The sequence below is a fragment of the Corvus hawaiiensis genome, assembly GCF_020740725.1.
Source record: "Corvus hawaiiensis isolate bCorHaw1 chromosome 32 unlocalized genomic scaffold, bCorHaw1.pri.cur SUPER_32c, whole genome shotgun sequence".
In the NCBI taxonomy this organism is placed as follows: domain Eukaryota; kingdom Metazoa; phylum Chordata; class Aves; order Passeriformes; family Corvidae; genus Corvus; species Corvus hawaiiensis.
The window spans coordinates 53,238-72,076 of record NW_025963251.1 but is presented as its reverse complement, the minus strand read 5'-3'; the positions used below and the strand labels follow the sequence as shown (position 1 = coordinate 72,076).

The following is an 18,839-nucleotide window of genomic DNA, read 5'->3' as shown; positions in this document are numbered from 1 at the left end:
GTACTGGGGAGCACTGGGAGGTGCTGGGAAGGGTGGGATGTGGATACTGGGAGGTACTGGGCAGCACTGGGAGGTGCTGGGAAGGGTTGGATGGAGATGCTGGGGAGCACCGGGAGGCAGTGCCAGCCCGGGGAATTGCTGGTGCCAGTGCCAGCCCGGGGAGCTGCTGGTGCCAGTGCCGGTGCTGGTGCCAGCGCAGGGAGGTGCTGGTGCCGGTGCCAGTGCTGGTGCCAGTGCCGGTGCTGGTGCCAGTGCAGGGAGGTGCTGGTGCCGGTGCCAGTGCTGGTGCCAGTGCCGGTGCTGGTGCCAGCGCAGGGAGGTGCTGGTGCCGGTGCCAGTGCTGGTGCCAGTGCCGGTGCTGGTGCCAGCGCAGGGAGGTGCTGGTGCCGGTGCCAGTGCTGGTGCCAGTGCCGGTGCTGGTGCCAGTGCAGGGAGGTGCTGGTGCCGGTGCTGGTGCCAGTGCAGGGAGGTGCTGGTGCCGGTGCCAGTGCTGGTGCCAGTGCCGGTGCTGGTGCCAGCGCAGGGAGGTGCTGGTGCCGGTGCCAGTGCTGGTGCCAGTGCCGGTGCTGGTGCCAGCGCAGGGAGGTGCTGGTGCCGGTGCCAGTGCTGGTGCCAGTGCCGGTGCTGGTGCCAGCGCAGGGAGGTGCCGGTGCCAGTGCCAGTGCTGGTGCCAGTGCCAGTGCTGGTGCCAGCGCAGGGAGGTGCCGGTGCCGGTGCCAGTGCCAGTGCTGGTGCCAGTGCTGGTACCGGTGCCAGTGCCGGTGCCGGTGCCGGTGCCAGTGCCGGTGACGGTGGCGGCGGGGTCCCCGCAGGAGTGGAGCCGCTTCGTGCGGCGCCGCCACGGGCGCCCGGCGGCGCTGTCGGACCGGCTGGAGTTCCTCAACGGGTGGTACCTGCTGCTGGTCACCAGCGACCTCCTCACCGTGCTGGGCACCGTCCTCAAGATCGGCATCGAGGCCAAGGTCACCGCCGGGGGGGACGCGGCGGGCACCGGGCACAACGTCCTGGGGCGCCAGGAGGGGACACGGCCAGCGCCGGGCGGGAGCCGTCACCCCTGGGGACAACGGCCGGGGTGTCCCTGGGTGTCCCAGGAGGGGACAGTGGCACCCCTGGGTGTCCCTGGAGGGGACAGTGGCACCCCTGGGTGCTGGCAGTGCCCCGGTGACAACGCCCTGGGTGTCCCTGGAGGGGACAGTGGCACCCCTGGGTGCTGGCAGTGCCCCGGTGACAACGCTCTGGGTGTCCCTGGAGGGGACAGTGGCACCCCTGTGTGCTGGCAGTGCCCCGGTGACAACGCCCTGGGTGTCCCTGGAGGGGACAGTGCCACCCCTGGGTGTCCCTGGAGGGGACAGTGGCACCCCTGGGTGCTGGCAGTGCCCCGGTGACAACGCTCTGGGTGTCCCTGGAGGGGACAGTGGCACCCCTGGGTGCTGGCAGTGCCCCGGTGACAACGCTCTGGGTGTCCCTGGAGGGGACAGTGCCACCCCTGGGTGTCCCTGGAGGGGACAGTGGCACCCCTGGGTGCTGGCAGTGCCCCGGTGACAACGCCCTGGGTGTCCCCAGAGCCCGGGGCACAGCCGCCCCAGCCCCAGGTGCCGCCTGGTTGCCCCGGGGTGCCCTGTGCGAGCCCTGGGTGTCCCCAGGCGGAGGTGGCACCGTGGCCGTGTCCCCGCAGAACTTCTCGGGCTACGACGTGTGCAGCATCCTGCTGGGCACATCCACGCTGCTCGTGTGGGTCGGCGTCATCCGGTACCTGACCTTCTTCCAGAAGTACAACGTGAGTGGGCACCGGGATGGGCACGGGGACAGGGGACAGGGACAGGGGATGGGGACAGGGACAGGGGTGTCACCCCAGGGATGGGGACAGGGACAGAGGGCACAGGGATGGGGACAGGGACAGGGGACAGGGAGAGGGGACAGGGAGAAAGAGAGGGGACAGGGACGGGATGGGGACAGGGGAGAGGGACAGGGAGAGGGGACAGGGACAGGATGGGGACAGGGGATGGGGACAGGGGTGTCACCCAGGGGAGAGGGACAGGGACGGGGGAGAGGGGACAGGGAGAGGGGACAGGGAGTGGGGAGAGGGACGGGATGGGGACAGGGGACAGGGCACGGGACAGGGAGAGGGGATGGGGGATGGGGACAGGGACAGGGAGAGGGGATGGGGGATGGGGACCAGGGACAGGGGTGTCACCCAGGGATGGGGACAGGGGACAGGAACAGGGGACAGGAACAGGGGAGAGGGGACAGGGACAGAGGTGTCACCCTGGGGACAGGGACAGAGACAGGGGACAGGGAGAGGGACAGGGATGGGACAGGGGAGAGCGGACGGGGACAGAGGTGTCACACAGGGGAGAGGGACAGGGGACAGGGGACGGGGACAGGGACAGGGACAGAGGTGTCACCCAGGGGACAGGGACAGGGGTGTCACCCCAGGGATAGGGCCAGGGGACAGGGACAGGGACGGGGCCAGGGATGGGGCAGAGGGACAGGGACAGGGATGTCACCCTGGGGATGGGGATAGGGACAGGGGATGGGGCCAGGGATGGGGCAGAGGGACAGGAACAAAGATGTCACCATGGGGATGGGGATGGGGATAGGGACAGGGGATGGGGCCAGGGGATGGGGCAGAGGGACAGGGCTGTCACCCCAGGGGCCAGGGCCAGTGGCCAGGGCCGGCAGACAGGATAAAATCCCATTTTCCCTGCCCAAAACCTCCATTGGGACGCTTGGGCTGGGGACAATTCCCATTTCCCTGCCCCGAATCCTCATTTCCCCACCCCAAATGCTCAATTCCCGTTTTCCCCCGCCCCGCCCGGGGCCGATGCCCGTTCTGGGGGCGCAGATCCTGATCGTGACGCTGCGCGCGGCGCTGCCCAGCGTGATGCGCTTCTGCTGCTGCGTGGGCCGTCATCTACCTGGGCTACTGCTTCTGCGGCTGGATCGTGCTGGGCCCGCACCACGTCAAGGTGGGACCACCCGACCTGGGGCTGGAGAGCCCCTGATCCCGGGTTATGGGGCTGGAGAGCCCCTGATCCCCATTTATGGGGCTGGGAGAGTCCCTGATCCCGGGTTATGGGGCTGGAGAGCCCCTGATCCCCATTTATGGGGCTGGAGAGTCCCTGATCCCCCATTTATGGGGCTGGGAGAGTCCCTGATCCCCATTTATGGGGCTGGGAGAGTCCCTGATCCCCATTTATGGGGCTGGGAGAGTCCCTGATCCCCATTTATGGGGCTGGGAGAGCCCCTGATCCCGGTTTAGGGGCTGGGAGAGTCCCTGATCCCCATTTATGGGGCTGGGAGAGTCCCTGATCCCGGGTTATGGGGCTGGGAGAGCCCCTGATCCCCATTTATGGGGCTGGAGAGCCCCTGATCCCCATTTATGGGGCTGGGAGAGCCCCTGATCCCCATTTATGGGGCTGGAGAGTCCCTGATCCGGGTTATGGGGCTGGGAGAGTCCCTGATCCCCATTTATGGGGCTGGAGAGTCCTGATCCCGGGTTATGGGGCTGGGAGAGTCCCTGATCCCCATTTATGGGGCTGGAGAGTCCCTGATCCCCATTTATGGGGCTGGAGAGTCCCTGATCCCGGTTTAGGGGCTGGGAGAGCCCCTGATCCCCATTTATGGGGCTGGGAGAGCCCCTGATCCCCATTTATGGGGCTGGGAGAGCCCCTGATCCCCATTTATGGGGCTGGAGAGTCCCTGATCCCCATTTATGGGGCTGGAGAGTCCCTGATCCCGGTTTAGGGGCTGGGAGAGCCCCTGATCCCCATTTATGGGGCTGGGAGAGCCCCTGATCCCCATTTATGGGGCTGGGAGAGTCCCTGATCCCCATTTATGGGGCTGGGAGAGTCCCTGATCCCGGGTTATGGGGCTGGGAGAGTCCCTGATCCCCATTTATGGGGCTGGAGAGTCCCTGATCCCGGTTTAGGGGCTGGGAGAGTCCCTGATCCCGGGTTATGGGGCTGGGAGAGCCCCTGATCCCCATTTATGGGGCTGGGAGAGCCCCTGATCCCCATTTGTGGGGCTGGAGAGTCCCTGATCCCCATTTATGGGGCTGGGAGAGCCCCTGATCCCCATTTATGGGGCTGGAGAGTCCCTGATCCCCATTTATGGGGCTGGGAGAGTCCCTGATCCCGGGTTATGGGGCTGGAGAGCCCCTGATCCCCATTTATGGGGCTGGGAGAGCCCCTGATCCCCATTTATGGGGCTGGAGAGTCCCTGATCCCCATTTATGGGGCTGGGAGAGTCCTGATCCCCATTTATGGGGCTGGGAGAGTCCCCTGATCCCCATTTATGGGCTGGGAGAGTCCCTGATCCCGGTTTAGGGGTTGGGAGAGTCCCTGATCCCGGTTTAGGGGTTGGGACAGTCCCTAATCCCAGTTTGGGGGTTTGCTTTCCCACCCCAAATCCTGGTTTTGGGGGCTGGGTTCCTTCTGGAATCCATGGATGAAATGAGGGTGACACAGGGGGTGACACAGGGGTGACACAGGGGACACAGGGGTGACACAGGGGGTGACACAGGTGACACAGGTGTGACATGGGGTGACACAGGGGTGACACAGGTGACCCCCAGGTGACACAGGTGTGACACAGGGGTGACACAGGTGCCCCCCAGGTGACCCCAGGTGTCCCTGTCCGCAGTTCCGCTCGCTGTCCATGGTGTCCGAGTGCCTGTTCTCGCTGGTCAATGGCGATGACACAGGGGTGACACAGGTGACACAGGTGACCCCCAGGTGACACAGGTGACACAGGTGACACAGGGGTGACACAGGGGTGACACAGGTGACCCCAGGTGTGACACAGGTGACACAGGTGACACAGGGGTGACACAGGGGTGACACAGGTGACCCCAGGTGTGACACAGGTGACACAGGTGACACAGGTGTGACACAGGGGTGACACAGGTGACACAGGTGACCCCCAGGTGACACAGGTGACACAGGTGTGACACAGGTGACACAGGTGACCCCCAGGTGACCCCAGGTGTCCCTGTCCGCAGTTCCGCTCGCTGTCCATGGTGTCCGAGTGCCTGTTCTCGCTGGTCAATGGCGATGACACAGGGGTGACACAGGGGTGACACAGGTGACCCCAGGTGTGACACAGGTGACACAGGTGTGACACAGGTGACACAGGTGACACAGGTGACACAGGTGACACAGGTGTGACACAGGTGACACAGGTGACCCCCAGGTGACCCCAGGTGTCCCTGTCCGCAGTTCCGCTCGCTGTCCATGGTGTCCGAGTGCCTGTTCTCGCTGGTCAATGGCGATGACACAGGGGTGACACAGGTGACACAGGTGACCCCCAGGTGACACAGGTGACACAGGTGTGACACAGGTGACACAGGTGACCCCCAGGTGACCCCAGGTGTCCCTGTCCGCAGTTCCGCTCGCTGTCCATGGTGTCCGAGTGCCTGTTCTCGCTGGTCAATGGCGATGACATGTTCGCCACGTTCGCGGCGCTGCGGCCGAGCGGGGCCCTGGTGTGGCTCTTCAGCCAGGTGTACCTGTACTCCTTCAGCGCGCTCTTCATCTACATGGTGCTCAGCCTCTTCATCGCCCTCATCACCGGCTCCTACGACACCATCAAGGTGAGCTCGGCGTCACCGGGGTGTGACATCACCGGGGTGTGACATCACCAGGGTGTGGCATCACCGGGGTGTGGCATCACCTGGGTGTGACGTCACCCGGGTGTCACCCATTCCATCATCTGTCACCTCACCTGTCACTGTCCCCTTGTCTGTCTGACACATTTTCTGTCTGTCCCCTCACCCTGTCCCTGACCCGTCCCCTGTCCCCTGTCCGAGGGTGGCACCGCACTGTCCCTGCCCTGTCCCCTGTGTCCCCTGTCCGAGGGTGGCACCGCGCTGTCCCTGCCCTGTCCCCTGTGTCCCCTGTCCGAGGGTGGCACCGCGCTGTCCCTGACCCGTCCCCTGTCCCCTGTCCGAGGGTGGCACCGCACTGTCCCTGCCCTGTCCCCTGTGTCCCCTGTCCGAGGGTGGCACCGCCCTGTCCCTGCCCTGTCCCCTGTGTCCCCTGTCCGAGGGTGGCACCGCGCTGTCCCTGACCCGTCCCCTGTCCCCTGTCCGAGGGTGGCACCGCGCTGTCCCTGCCCTGTCCCCTGTGTCCCCTGTCCGAGGGTGGCACCGCACTGTCCCTGCCCTGTCCCCCTGTGTCCCCTGTCCGAGGGTGGCACCGCGCTGTCCCTGCCCTGTCCCCTGTGTCCCCTGTCCGAGGGTGGCACCGCGCTGTCCCTGCCCTGTCCCCTGTGTCCCCTGTCCGAGGGTGGCACCGCGCTGTCCCTGAGCTGTCCCCTGTCCCCAGTCCGAGGGTGGCACCGCGCTGTCCCTGCCCTGTCCCCTGTGTCCCCTGTCCGAGGGTGGCACCGCACTGTCCCTGCCCTGTCCCCTGTGTCCCCTGTCCGAGGGTGGCACCGCGCTGTCCCTGCCCTGTCCCCTGTGTCCCCTGTCCGAGGGTGGCACCGCGCTGTCCCTGCCCTGTCCCCTGTGTCCCCTGTCCGAGGGTGGCACCGCGCTGTCCCTGCCCTGTCCCCTGTCCCCAGTCCGAGGGTGGCACCGCGCTGTCCCTGCCCTGTCCCCTGTGTCCCCTGTCCGAGGGTGGCACCGCGCTGTCCCTGACCCGTCCCCTGTCCCCTGTCCCCAGACCCAGTCCGAGGGTGACACGGCCGTGTCGCAGCTCCACGCCTTCATCGCGCAGTGTCGGGACAGCCCCAAGTCCGGGAAGTTCCGCCGGGACAGCTCCGCCTCCTGCTCCGCCCTCTGCTGCTGCGGCCGGTCCGCGCTTCGGGGCGGTTTGGGGCATTTTTGGGGGAGTTTGGGGTCACTCTCAGCGGAGGGGGGGGGGTTTGGCCTCGGTATCACTTTGGCCCTGGACCGTGGGGGGGTGGGAGAATCCTGAATGATCCCAAAATCTGGCCCCAAAATGATCCCGAAATCTGGCCCCGAATTATCACAGAATGATCCCAAAATCCACCCCCCAAAATCCAGCCCCGACCCCAAATGACCCAAAAATCCAGCCCCAAATGGATCCAAAATGACCCCAAAATGACCCAAAGTCCAGCCCCCAAATGACTCCAAAATGACCCCAAATCCAGCCCCAAATGGATCCAAAATGACCCCAAAATCCAGCCCCAAATAACTCCAAAATGACCCCAAAATCCATCCCCAAATAACCCCAAATGACCCAAAGTCCAGCCCCAAATGATTCCAAAATGACCCCAAAATGACCCAAAGTCCAGCCCCCAAATGACTCCAAAATGACCCCAAATCCAGCCCCAAATGGATCCAAAATGACCCCAAAATCCAGCCCCAAATAACTCCAAAATGACCCCAAAATCCATCCCCAAATAACCCCAAATGACCCAAAGTCCAGCCCCAAATGATTCCAAAATGACCCCAAAATGACCCAAAGTCCAGCCCCCAAATGACTCCAAAATGACCGCAAACCCCACCCCCAAATGACTCCAAAATGACCCCAAAATGACCCCAAACTCCACCCCCAAATGACCCCAAAATGACCCCAAAATCCAGCCTCAAATGACCCCCAAATCCAGCCCCAAATAACCCAAAATGACCCCAAAATCCATCCCCAAATGACCCCAAAATGACCCCAAAATCCATCCCCAAATGACCCCAAAATGACCCTAAAATCCAGCCCCAAATGACCCCCAAATCCAGCCCCAAATGACCCCAAATCCAGCCCCAAATGGATCCAAAATGACCCCAAAATCCATCCCCAAATAACCCCAAATGACCCCAAAATGACCCCAAAATCCAGCCCCCAAATTACTCCAAAAATGACCCCAAAATCCAGCCCCAAATAACCCCAAAATGACCCCAAACCCCACCCCCAAATGACCCCAAAATCCCCCCCCGACCCCCCTTCCGGGGTTTTTGGGGTCCCCAATTCCCCACGGGGGTTTTTGGGATGTGGGGGGGGGGGGGGAGGGTGGGGTGTCTCCCGGAGGTCCTGCTGCCCCAAAATCCCCTAAAATCCCCCCAAAATCGTGTCCCCACAGGGCTCCTGCTCAGGACAACGCGCTGCTGGTGAACTGAGGGACACCGGGGACACCCTGGGGACACCCTGGGGACACCCTGGGGACACCCTGGGGACACCCCGACCCCCCCCCAGCTTTTAATTTATTTTATCCTCTGCTTTTACCCGCCCGGGACCCCAAATTTGGGGTGGCACCCCCGGCACCCCGACCCCACGCGGCTCCCAGTGCCAAACTGGGAGGACTGGGGGGGACTGGGAGCCCCCTCGGGGCTCCGTGGAGACCCCCGGGATGGATTTTTTTTTGGGGGGGGGTTTGGAACTTCGGGATCTCCGGGATGGATTTTTTTGGGGGGGGTTTGGAACTTCGGGACCCCCAAATCGGGATTTTTTTGGGGGTAGGTTGGAACTTCAGGACCGCCAGGTGTGGTTTCGGGGGAAATTTGGAGCCATGGGACCCCCAAATCTGGTTTTTGGGGATACTTTGGGACCCCTGGATCCGTTTTTGGGGACACTTTGGATCCCCAGGGTGGGTTTTGGGGACAGTTTGGGAATTTGGGATCCCCAAATCCGTTTTTGGGGACACTTTGGGATCCCCAGGGTGGGTTTTGGGGACAGTTTGGGAATTTGGGACCCCCAAATCTGGTTTTTGGGGATACTTTGGGACCCCTGGATCCATTTTTGGGGACACTTTGGGGTCCCCAGGGTGGGTTTTGGGGACAGTTTGGGAATTTGGGACCCCCAAATCTGGTTTTTGGGGATACTTTGGGACCCCTGGATCCATTTTTGGGGACACTTTGGGATCCCCAGGGTGGGTTTTGGGGATACTTTGGGAATTTGGGACCCCCGGATCCGTTTTTGGGGACACTTTGGGATCCCCAGGGTGGGTTTTGGGGACACTTTGGGAATTTGGGATCCCCGGATCCGTTTTTGGGGATACTTTGGGACCCCAGCTCATTTTTTAGGGGTAAACTTGGAACCTTGGGACCCCTGGCTCCGTTTTTGGGGACACTTTGGGACCTTGTCCCTGTCCTTGGGCTCACCGGAGCAGCTCTGGGTCCCCCCCCCCCCCCCCCACCCAAAAATGTCCCTTTTCACCCCAAATTGGGGGTGTGGCCACACTGAGGGGGGGCTCCGTGTCCTGGGGGGTCCCCAAGGGGACAATAAAGGTGACCTGGGACGAGAGGGGTCCGTGCTGAGGGGGCTGCGCCGGGGCTGGGGACACCCCGGGGGGACAGTGGGGACACTGGGGTGGCACCCAGGGGTGGCAGCGGCCACGGGGACGGGGGTGGCACTGAGGGCTGTGAGCCTGGGGAGACACAAGGGTGGCACTGGGGGGACAGGGGTGGCCCTGGGTGTCACCTGGGGGGACGGTGGGGACACAAGGGTGGCACTGGGTGGCCCTGGGGTGACAGTGGGGACACAAGGGTGGCCCTGGGGGGACAGGGGTGGCCCTGGGTGTCACCTGGGGGGACAGTGGGGACACAAGGGTGGCACTGGGTGGCCCTGGGGACACAGGGGTGGCCCTGGGTGTCACCCCGGGGTGACAGTGGGGACACAAGGGTGGCCCTGGGGGGACAAGGGTGCCTGTCCCCCCTCACAGTGGTACAGCCCGTGTTCCCCGTCCCCACAGTGGTACAGCCCGCTTTCATGGCCTCCCCCCCACGCTGCCTTACAGTGGTACACCCCATCCTCCCCCCCGCCGCCCCACAGTGGTACCTCCCGCATCCCCTCAGTGGTACCTCCCGCTTCCCCCCGCCGCCCCTCAGTGGTACCTCCCGCCTCCCCCCGCCGCCCCTCAGTGGTACCTCCCGCCTCCCCTCAGTGGTACCTCCCGCCTCCCCCCGCCGCCCCTCAGTGGTACCTCCCGCCTCCCCCCGCCGCCCCTCAGTGGTACCCTCCCGCCTCCCCTCAGTGGTACCTCCCGCCTCCCCCTGCCGCCCCTCAGTGGTACCTCCCACGCCCCTCTCACCGCTCCGGCCCCCCCCGAGGCCTCCCCGTTCTCCCCCCCCCCTCCCTCCGCCCCCTCCCCGGTACCGACCTGACCCCTCCCGGTGCCTCCCCGGTCCCCTCCGGTCCCCGCGGTGTGGCGGGGATCGCCGCGTCCCGCGTTTCCCCCCCCCCGCGGCGGCAGCATGGTGCGCGCCGGCTCCCCCCGCGCGGTGGTGGGTGCCGGCGCCGCCCCGCCCCCGCCGCTCGTTTCCGCGCGAAGCCGCTCCCGGTCCCGCCGAGCCGGGCCCCGAGCACGGCCCCGACCCGGCCCCGACCCGGGCTCCGAACCGGGCCCCGAGCCCGCCCCGCGCCCCCCGCCCGGCCCCCGCCCCGCTCCCGATGCCGGCCCGCGCCGCGCCGCTGCCGCCGGCCCCGCTGCCCGCCGAGCTGCGCCGACGGTGAGTCGCGAACGGGAGCCGGGGTTGACCCCCCCCCCCGCCATCCCCCGCCATCCCCCCATATCCCCTCAGGCCGGGCCCGCTCCCAGAGCCCCGCCCGGGGTGGTCGGAGAGTCCCCAACCCCGGTAATGACACCCCGCAATGGCCCCCAACCCCCCGGGTGCGCTGAGAGCCCTCAGCCCCGGCAGTGTCACCCTGAGGGGACTGACCCCCCCCTCAGTGTCACTGACCCCCCCCCTCAGTGTCACTGACACCCCCTCAGTGTCACTGACACCCCCCCGGTGCTTTGAGAGCCCTCAGCCCCGGCAGTGTCACCCTGAGGGGACTGACCCCCCCCTCAGTGCCACTGACCCCCCCCTCAGCCCCGGCAGTGTCACCCTCATGTCACTGACCCCCCCCTCACTGTCACTGACACCCCCCGGGGTGCTCTGTGACCCCTCAGCCCCGGCAGTGTCACCCTCATGTCCCTCATGTCACTGACCCCCCCCCCCTCAGCCCTGTCACTGACCCCACCCCCCCCCAATGGCACTGACAGCACCCCCAAAAGCGCTGACCCCCCCCCCCTTCCATGGCAGTGACCCCCCCCAACACCGCCCTGACCCCCCCCAGGGCCGGACTGTCACCCCCCCCCCAGTGTCACCCTGCACTGACACCCCCTGCCACATCACCCTGACCCCCCCCCAACTGCCCTGACCCCCCCAGATATTGCAGTGACCTGCCCTGACCCCACCAGAATTACCCTGACCCCCCCCCCAAAATGCCCTGACCCTCCCTTTTATTGCCCTGATCCTCCCCAAATTACTGTGACACCCCCCCAAAATTACCCTGATCCTCCTCAAGTTACTGTGACCCCCCCCAAAACTACTCTGACCCCCCCCAAAAGCATCCTGATCCTCCCCAAATTACTGTGCCCCCCCCCAAAATTACCCTGATCCTCCTCAAGTTACTGTGACCCCCCCCAAAACTACTCTGACCCCCCCAAAAGTGTCCTGATCCTCCCCAAATTACTGTGGCCCCCCCCCCAGAATTACCCTGATCCTCCTCAAGTTACTGTGCCCCCCCCCCAAAATTACCCTGATCCTCCCCAAATTACTGTGACCCCCTCCATGTCCCCCCCCCACCCCCATATTTTGGGGACCCCCCCCCTGCCCTGCAGCCCCAGCCCCCCCAAACCCCTCCCCATTTTTGGGGTGTCCCCGGGGATGTCCCCACCCCACGTGGCCCCGGCCGGGTCCGTCCGTCTCCCCGCCCCCGCTTTGTCCCCACCCCGTGTCCCCCCTGTCCCCGGGGGTTTTTGGGATGGGGGGGTGGCACATTTTGGGGTGATCCCAGTGGGAATCGTCACTGTCCCCCCCGTGCCCTCCCGGCACCCCCGGCCTGGGCAGGAAGGGGGGGGGCCCTGCACCCCCTCCCCCGCTTCCGGCGCGGCGCCCGCGCTGTCCCCGACGTCCCCGGGGCTGTCCCCAAAGCCGGGGGACGCCGGATCCCCCCGGAACCCCTGCGGGAAGCGGGAAAAGGGAAGTGGGGACGGATGTGCTGGTGGCACTGGGATGTGCCACGGGGACGTGGGGGCGATCCCGGGGGGCCTGAGGGGTGTCCTGGGGGACAGGAGCCATCCCAGGGGGGACAGGAGCCATCCCAGGGGGGCCTGAGGGGTGTCCTGGGGGACAGGAGCCATCCCAGGGGGGACAGGAGCCATCCCAGGGGGGCCTGAGGGGTGTCCTGGGGGCCAGGAGCCATCCCAGGGGGGACAGGAGCCACCCCAGGGGGGACAGGAGCCATCCCAGGGGGGCCTGAGGGGTGTCCTGGGGGCCAGGAGCCATCCCAGGGGGGACAGGAGCCACCCCGGGGGGGACAGGAGCCATCCCAGGGGGGCCTGAGGGGTGTCCTGGGGGCCAGGAGCCATCCCAGGGGGGACAGGAGCCACCCCAGGGGGGCCTGAGGGGTGTCCTGGGGGCCAGGAGCCATCCCAGGGGGGACAGGAGCCACCCCAGGGGGGACAGGAGCCATCCCAGGGGGGCCTGAGGGGTGTCCTGGGGGCCAGGAGCCACCCCGGCGGGGCCAGGAGCCACCCCGGGGGGGCCAGGAGCCATCCCAGGGGGGCCAGGAGCCACCCCGGGGGGGACAGGAGCCATCCCAGGGCGGCCTGAGGGATGACCTGGTGGCCAGGAGCCACCCCCAGGAGGGACAGGAGCCACCCCAGGGGGTCCCATCCCAAATCCCGGTGGATGGGACGTTCCCAGGGACGGCCGTGGCACCAGAGGGATCCTGACCTGGGTCGTGACCCCAATCCCGGGGCACGGCAGTGATCCCAGGGAATCCTGACCCCAATCTCGGGGGTCCTGACCCCAATCCCAGGGATCCTGACCCCCGTCCTGACCCCACGGAAGCGATCCCGGGGGTCCTGACCCCAATCCCAACCCACGGAAGTGCTCCCCGGGGTCCCATCCCAGCGTTCCCGGGGATGGCGCTGCCACCGTCCCGAGCCTCCTCCTGGTACCTGGGGACATTCCCGGGGTGGCACTGGAGGGGTCCCAGCCCCACATCCCGGCATTCCCGGGGGTCCCAGCCCCACATCCCGGCGTTCCTGGGGATGCCAGCCCCACATCCCAGCGGACGGGGACATTCCTTCGGAAGCATTCCCAGTGCCGCCGGTGTCCCCTGGAGCAGGGATGGGGACAGCAATGGGGACAGGGATGGGGACAGGGATGGGGACAGGGATGGGGGGGTTCCCCTGGCTCTTCCTGTCCCAATTCCTGCCTTCCATGGCCGCGGGAAGGGGACACGTGGCCCTCCCTGGTGGCTTTTCCCAGCCTCGGTCCCAGGGGTGGCCCTGTCCCCTCTGTCCCCTCCCTTGGGCACTGTGTCCCCCCCTGGAATTCCCGCATTCCGTGTCCGGTGTCCCCTCCGGAGCCCTCCCGCGGTGTCCCTTTGTCCTCTCCCTTGGTGTGTCCCCTGTCCCCCTCCCCGGTGACCCCAGCTCTGCCCCCGCAGGCTGCAGGACTTGGAGCGGGATGAGGAGAATCTGGGAGAGAAGGTGAGTGCCGGGGTGTCCCCGGTGTCACCACTGTCACCTGGGGGGTCCCAGCGTCCCTGACCCCTTTGTTCCGGGAGGAATGGGGGCTCTGGAGCCCCCCCGGGCCCCCCAAATTCCCTGGAAAAGGAGGGAATGGGGGCAGTGCTGGGATTGGGAGGGACTGGGAGCTGCCCCACGCTGTCCCCTCTGTCCCCGTGGGAACCGTCCCCTCCCTGCCCCACGTTGTACCCATGGGAAGCTCTGCTGTGCCCTGCAATGTCCCCACGCTGTCCCTGCGGTCCCCACGCTGTTCCCACGATGTCCCCATGTCCCCACACTGTCCCTTCCATCCTCTCGGTCTCCTTTGTCCCTACGCTGTCCCTGTGTCTCTTCCATCCCTGCTGTCCCCACGCTGTCCCCTCCCTGTCCCCTCCCTGTCCCCTCCCTGTCCCCACACTCTCCCTGCTGTCCCCACGCTGTCCCCTGTCCCCTCGCTGTCCCCACACTGTCCCCACACTCTCCCTGCTGTCCCCATGTCCCCATCACTGTCCCCATCACTGTCCCCACACTGTCCCCACGCTGTCCCCACACTCTCCCTGCTGTCCCCACGCTGTCCCCTGTCCCCTCCCTGTCCCCTCCCTGTCCCCTCCCTGTCCCCTCCTTGTCCCCATGTCCCCACACCGTCCCCACACCGTCCCCACACTGTCCCCATGTCCCCAAGCTGTCCGCACGCTGTCCCCTTGTCCCCTCACTGTCCCCTTCCTGTCCCCATGCTGTTCCCACACTCTCCCTGCTGTCCCCATGTCCCCACGCTGTCCCCTCCCTGTCCCCACGCTGTCCCCTGACTGTCGCTATGCTGTCCCCTGTCCCCATCACTGTCCCCACGCTGTCTCCACACTCTCCCTGTTGTCCCCATGTCCCCTCCCTGTCCCCACGCTGTCCCCGTCCCCTGACTGTCCCCACGCTGTCCCCACACTGTCCCTGCTGTCCCCATGTCCCCTCACTGTCCTGGCTGTCCCCTCCCTGTCCCCACACTGTCCCCACACTGTCCCTGCTGTCCCCTCACTGTCCCCACGCTGTCCCCACACTGTCCCCACACTGTCCCTGCTGTCCCCTCCCTGTCCCCCCACTGTCCCCACACTGTCCCTGCTGTCCCCTCACTGTCCCCTCACTGTCCCCTCCCTGTCCCCACACTGTCCCCACACTGTCCCTGCTGTCCCCTCACTGTCCCTGCTGTCCCCTCCCTGTCCCCACGCTGTCCCCACACTGTCCCTGCTGTCCCCACACTGTCCCTGCTGTCCCCTCACTGTCCCTGCTGTCCCCTCCCTGTCCCCACGCTGTCCCCACACTGTCCCTGCTGTCCCCTCACTGTCCCCACGCTGTCCCCACACTGTCCCTGCTGTCCCCTCACTGTCCCTGCTGTCCCCACACTGTCCCCACACTGTCCCCACACTGTCCCTGCTGTCCCCTCACTGTCCCGGCTGTCCCCTCCCTGTCCCCACACTGTCCCCACACTGTCCCCACAGTGTCCCTGCTGTCCCCTCACTGTCCCCACGCTGTCCCCACACTGTTCCTGCTGTCCCCTCACTGTCCCTGCTGTCCCCATGTCCCCTCCCTGTCCCCTCACTGTCCCCTCCCTGTCCCCACACTGTCCCTGCTCTCCCCTCACTGTCCCCTCCCTGTCCCCACACTGTCCCTGCTCTCCCCTCACTGTCCTCTCCCTGTCCCCACGCTGTCCCTGCTGTCCCCATGTCCCCTCCCTGTCCCATCCCTGTCCCCACACTGTCCCTACGCTGTCCCCACACTGTCCCTGCTGTCCCCACACTGTCCCTGCTGTCCCCTGTCCCCTCCCTGTCCCCAGGAGAGCGTGCAGGAGAAGCTGAGCCTGATCCATGGCTTCCTGCAGGCCGAGGTGCAGCTGCAGCTCAGCGAGCTCGAGGCCAAGCTGCGCTGCGAGGAGCTCTCCGAGGTGAGAAAACCCCGGGAAAACCCCGGGATTCGGGAGAAAACCCCGGGAAAACTCCGGCATTTGGGACTGGATACCAGGAAAGCCCCGGGAGTCGGGATTGGATACCGGGAAAACTACGGGATTTGGGATCAGACCCTGGGAAAACCCCAGGATTTGGGATAAAGCTCTGGGATTCAGGATTGGAACCCAATTTCCCTTTGGGATTTGGGATCAGACTCTGGGAAAACCCCAGGATTTGGGATAAAGCTCTGGGATTCAGGATTGGAACCCAATTTCCCTTTGGGATTTGGGATCAGATCCTGGGAAAACCCCGGGATTCAGGATTGGAACCCAATTTCCCTTTGGGATTTGGGATCAGACCCTGGGAAAACTCCAGGATTTGGGATAAAACACTGGGATTCGGGATTGGAACCCAATTTCCCTTTGGGATTTGGGATCAGACCCTGGGAAAACCCCAGGATTTGGGATAAAGCTCTGGGATTCAGGATTGGAACCCAATTTCCCTTTGGGATTTGGGATCAGACTCTGGGAAAACCCCAGGATTTGGGATAAAGCTCTGGGATTCGGGATTGGAACCCAATTTCCCTTTGGGATTTGGGATCAGACCCTGGGAAAACCCCGGGATTCAGGATTGGAACCTAATTTCCCTTTGGGATTTGGGGCCCGACCCTGGAAAAACCCCAGGATTTGGGATAAAACACTGGGATTCGGGATTGGAACCCAATTTCCCTTTGGGATTTGGGATCAGACCCTGGGAAAACTCCAGGATTTGGGATAAAACACTGGCATTCGGGATTGGATACCAGGAAAACCACGCGATTTGGGATTGGAACCCATTTTCCCTTTGGGATTTGGGGCCCGACCCTGGAAAAACCCCGGGATTCAGGATTGGAGCCCAATTTCCCTTTGGGATTTGTGGTCAGACCCTGGGAAAACCCCAGAATTTGGGATTGAAACCCAATTTCCCTTTGGGATTTGTGGTCAGACCCTGGGAAAACCCCGGGATTGAAATCCAATTTGCCATCGGATCCTGGGAAAACCCTGGGCTTCAGGACCGGGTAACCGGGAAAACTCCGAACTTCGGGATCAGACCCCGAGCAATTCCCGGGCCTGGGGGTGGGAGCCGGGGCTCAGCTGGCCCGGTGCCGTTGCCAGGAGCGTTACCTGGCCAAGGTGAAGGCGCTGCTGCACCAGGAGCTCTCGGCCGAGAATGGGGCCGGCGGCCCCAACGGGAGCCCCGGGAACGGCGCCTACGGCAGCGACGAGGACTCGGAGCGCGCCGGCGCCGACGGCGACGAGGACGGGGCCATGGAGCTGGAGGAGGCGGCGTCCCCGTCCCCGTCCTGCTCCGCGCCCGCGGCCAGGGCGCGCAAATCCCGCCGGAGCCGCTCCAACGGCGACGCCAAAAGTAACGGCACGGCTTCGGGCTCCTCCGGGCCTTCTGCTGGGGTTTGGGGCCGTAAATCCCAGGGGGATCCCCTCGGGGAGGGGGTTGGGGGTCTTGTGGAGTGCTGGGATTCCCCTTGGGATCCCCTTGGGAAGGGGTTTGGGGTCTTGTGGAGTGCTGGGATTCCCAGTGGGATCCCCTTGGGAAGGGGTTTGGGGTCTTGTGGAGTGCTGGGATTCCCAGTGGGATCCCCTTGGGAAGGGGTTTGGGGTCTTGTGGAGTGCTGGGATTCCCAGTGGGATCCCCTTGGGAAGGGGTTTGGGGTCTCCTGGCCTCGGGGTGTGACAATTCCCATTGGGATGGAGAGTTGGGATCCCCTTGGGAAGGGGTTTGGGGTCTCCTGGCCTCGGGGTGTGACAATTCCCATTGGGATGAAGAGTTGGGATCCCTTTGGGAAGGGGTTTGGGGTTTTCTGGCCTCGGGGTGTGACAATTCCCATTGGGATCGAGGGTTGGGATTCCCTTTGGGAAGGGGTTTGGGGTTTCCTGGCCTCGGGGTGTGACAATTCCCGTTGGGATGGAGAGCTGGGATCCCCTTGGGAAGGGGTTTGGGGTCTCGTGGCCTTGGGATGTGACAATTCCCGTTGGGATGGAGAGCTGGGATCCCTTGGGAAGGGGTTTGGGGTTTCCTGGCCTTGGGATGTGACAATTCCCGTTGGGATGGAGAGCTGGGATCCCCTTGGGAAGGGGTTTGGGGTCTCGTGGCCTTGGGATGTGACAATTCCCGTTGGGATTGAGGGCTGGGATCCCTTGGGAAGGGGTTTGGGGTCTCCTGGCCTCGGGGTGTGACAATTCCCGTTGGGATTGAGGGCTGGGATCCCTTGGGAAGGGGTTTGGGGTCTCCTGGCCTCAGGGTGTGACAATTCCCGTTGGGATTGAGGGCTGGGATCCCTTGGGAAGGGGTTTGGGGTCTCCTGGCCTCGGGGTGTGACAATTCCCGTTGGGATTGAGGGCTGGGATCCCCTCGGGAGAGGCTTTCGGGATCCATCGGGCTCTCGGCGCTCTCCCTGCAGAGTCTCCCGCCAGCTCCCGCGTCACCCGGAGCTCCGGCCGGCAGCTGTCCATCCTCAGCCTGCTCTCCAAAGGGTCAGCGGGGAGGGTCACCCTCCTCTCCCTCACCCCCCATCCCAAACCCTTCCCGCTTCCCGTGAACCCGAGCCCGGATCCATCCCGGCCCCGTCCCCGCAGATCCACCAAGCGGAAGTCGGAGGAGGTGAACGGGGGAGGCGAAGCCGGAGCTGATGAACGTGGAGAAGGAGGAGGAGGAGCTGGAGGAGAAGGTTGGTGCTGGCATCCCGGACCTCTCCCGGCTCATTTCCAGGGCGAATTCCCAGGATTTTGGTCCGTGGTGACATTCTGGGTGGATTTCCCGGGATTTTGGGATTGGGTTTTCCTGCTGTCTTTCCCATTTTTTTGTCTATTTCTCCAGGACCAAGATGAGAAAAGGATGAAAATGGAAACCAAAGACGGGTGAGGAGGGAGGGGAACGTTCCCGGCCGGAGCCGCGTCCCGGTGCCGGTGCCGGTGCCAGCGGTGACGTCACTGCTCCGTCCTCATCCCAGGATTTATTTCTCCCTCCCAGGTCGGAAATCAAAGAGGAAATCCCTCAGGTTAAAATCACTGCTCCTGCTAAAGTGAGTTCCTCCTCATTCCGGCTTCTTTTTGGCGTTCCCTAATCCCTTAAAACTCCTGGATTTTGGGGTTTTTGGGATGAGTTGATTATTCCAAAGGGCGGATTATCCTGGGGGACAATAAAAAAACCCATTTCCGGCCCGTTCATCATCCCAAAACCCAACAGCTGGCGTTGGTTTGGATGGGAAACCATGGATTTAGCTAAAATCTGGGATAATTTTGGGAACAACTTGGGGAAAAGCTGACTCCCCCTCCCCTGTCCCACAGACCACCCCCCCCAAAATGCATCGACTGCCGGCAGTACCTGGACGACCCCGACCTCAAATTCTTCCAAGGGGATCCCGACGACGCCGTAAGGGATCCAAACCCC

The 18,839-nt window shown here is 64.5% G+C and overlaps 2 protein-coding genes across 2 annotated transcripts in view; both read left to right on the top strand.

The window, feature by feature from the left end:
• Positions 1 to 572: 572 nt before the first annotated feature.
• Positions 573 to 8,530, top strand: LOC125320692 (mucolipin-1-like; the record flags this gene model as incomplete). Its single annotated transcript, XM_048293097.1, is given in 7 exon segments — positions 573 to 962; positions 1,676 to 1,777; positions 2,846 to 2,905; positions 2,907 to 2,969; positions 5,387 to 5,593; positions 6,666 to 6,796; positions 8,041 to 8,530. Coding segments are annotated over 7 exon segments (990 nt in total), but the record flags the coding sequence as incomplete, so codon positions are not given.
• A 1,816-nt stretch (positions 8,531 to 10,346) lies between these two features.
• Positions 10,347 to 18,839, top strand: part of DNMT1 (DNA methyltransferase 1) — a 34,307-nt gene continuing 25,814 nt past the window's right edge. Inside the window, 10 exon segments of the mRNA XM_048293098.1 lie at positions 10,347 to 10,405; positions 13,401 to 13,443; positions 15,284 to 15,391; positions 16,547 to 16,799; positions 17,851 to 17,923; positions 18,026 to 18,062; positions 18,064 to 18,117; positions 18,267 to 18,307; positions 18,420 to 18,475; positions 18,742 to 18,821. Coding sequence (XP_048149055.1) covers positions 10,347 to 10,405; positions 13,401 to 13,443; positions 15,284 to 15,391; positions 16,547 to 16,799; positions 17,851 to 17,923; positions 18,026 to 18,062; positions 18,064 to 18,117; positions 18,267 to 18,307; positions 18,420 to 18,475; positions 18,742 to 18,821 — 804 coding nt within the window.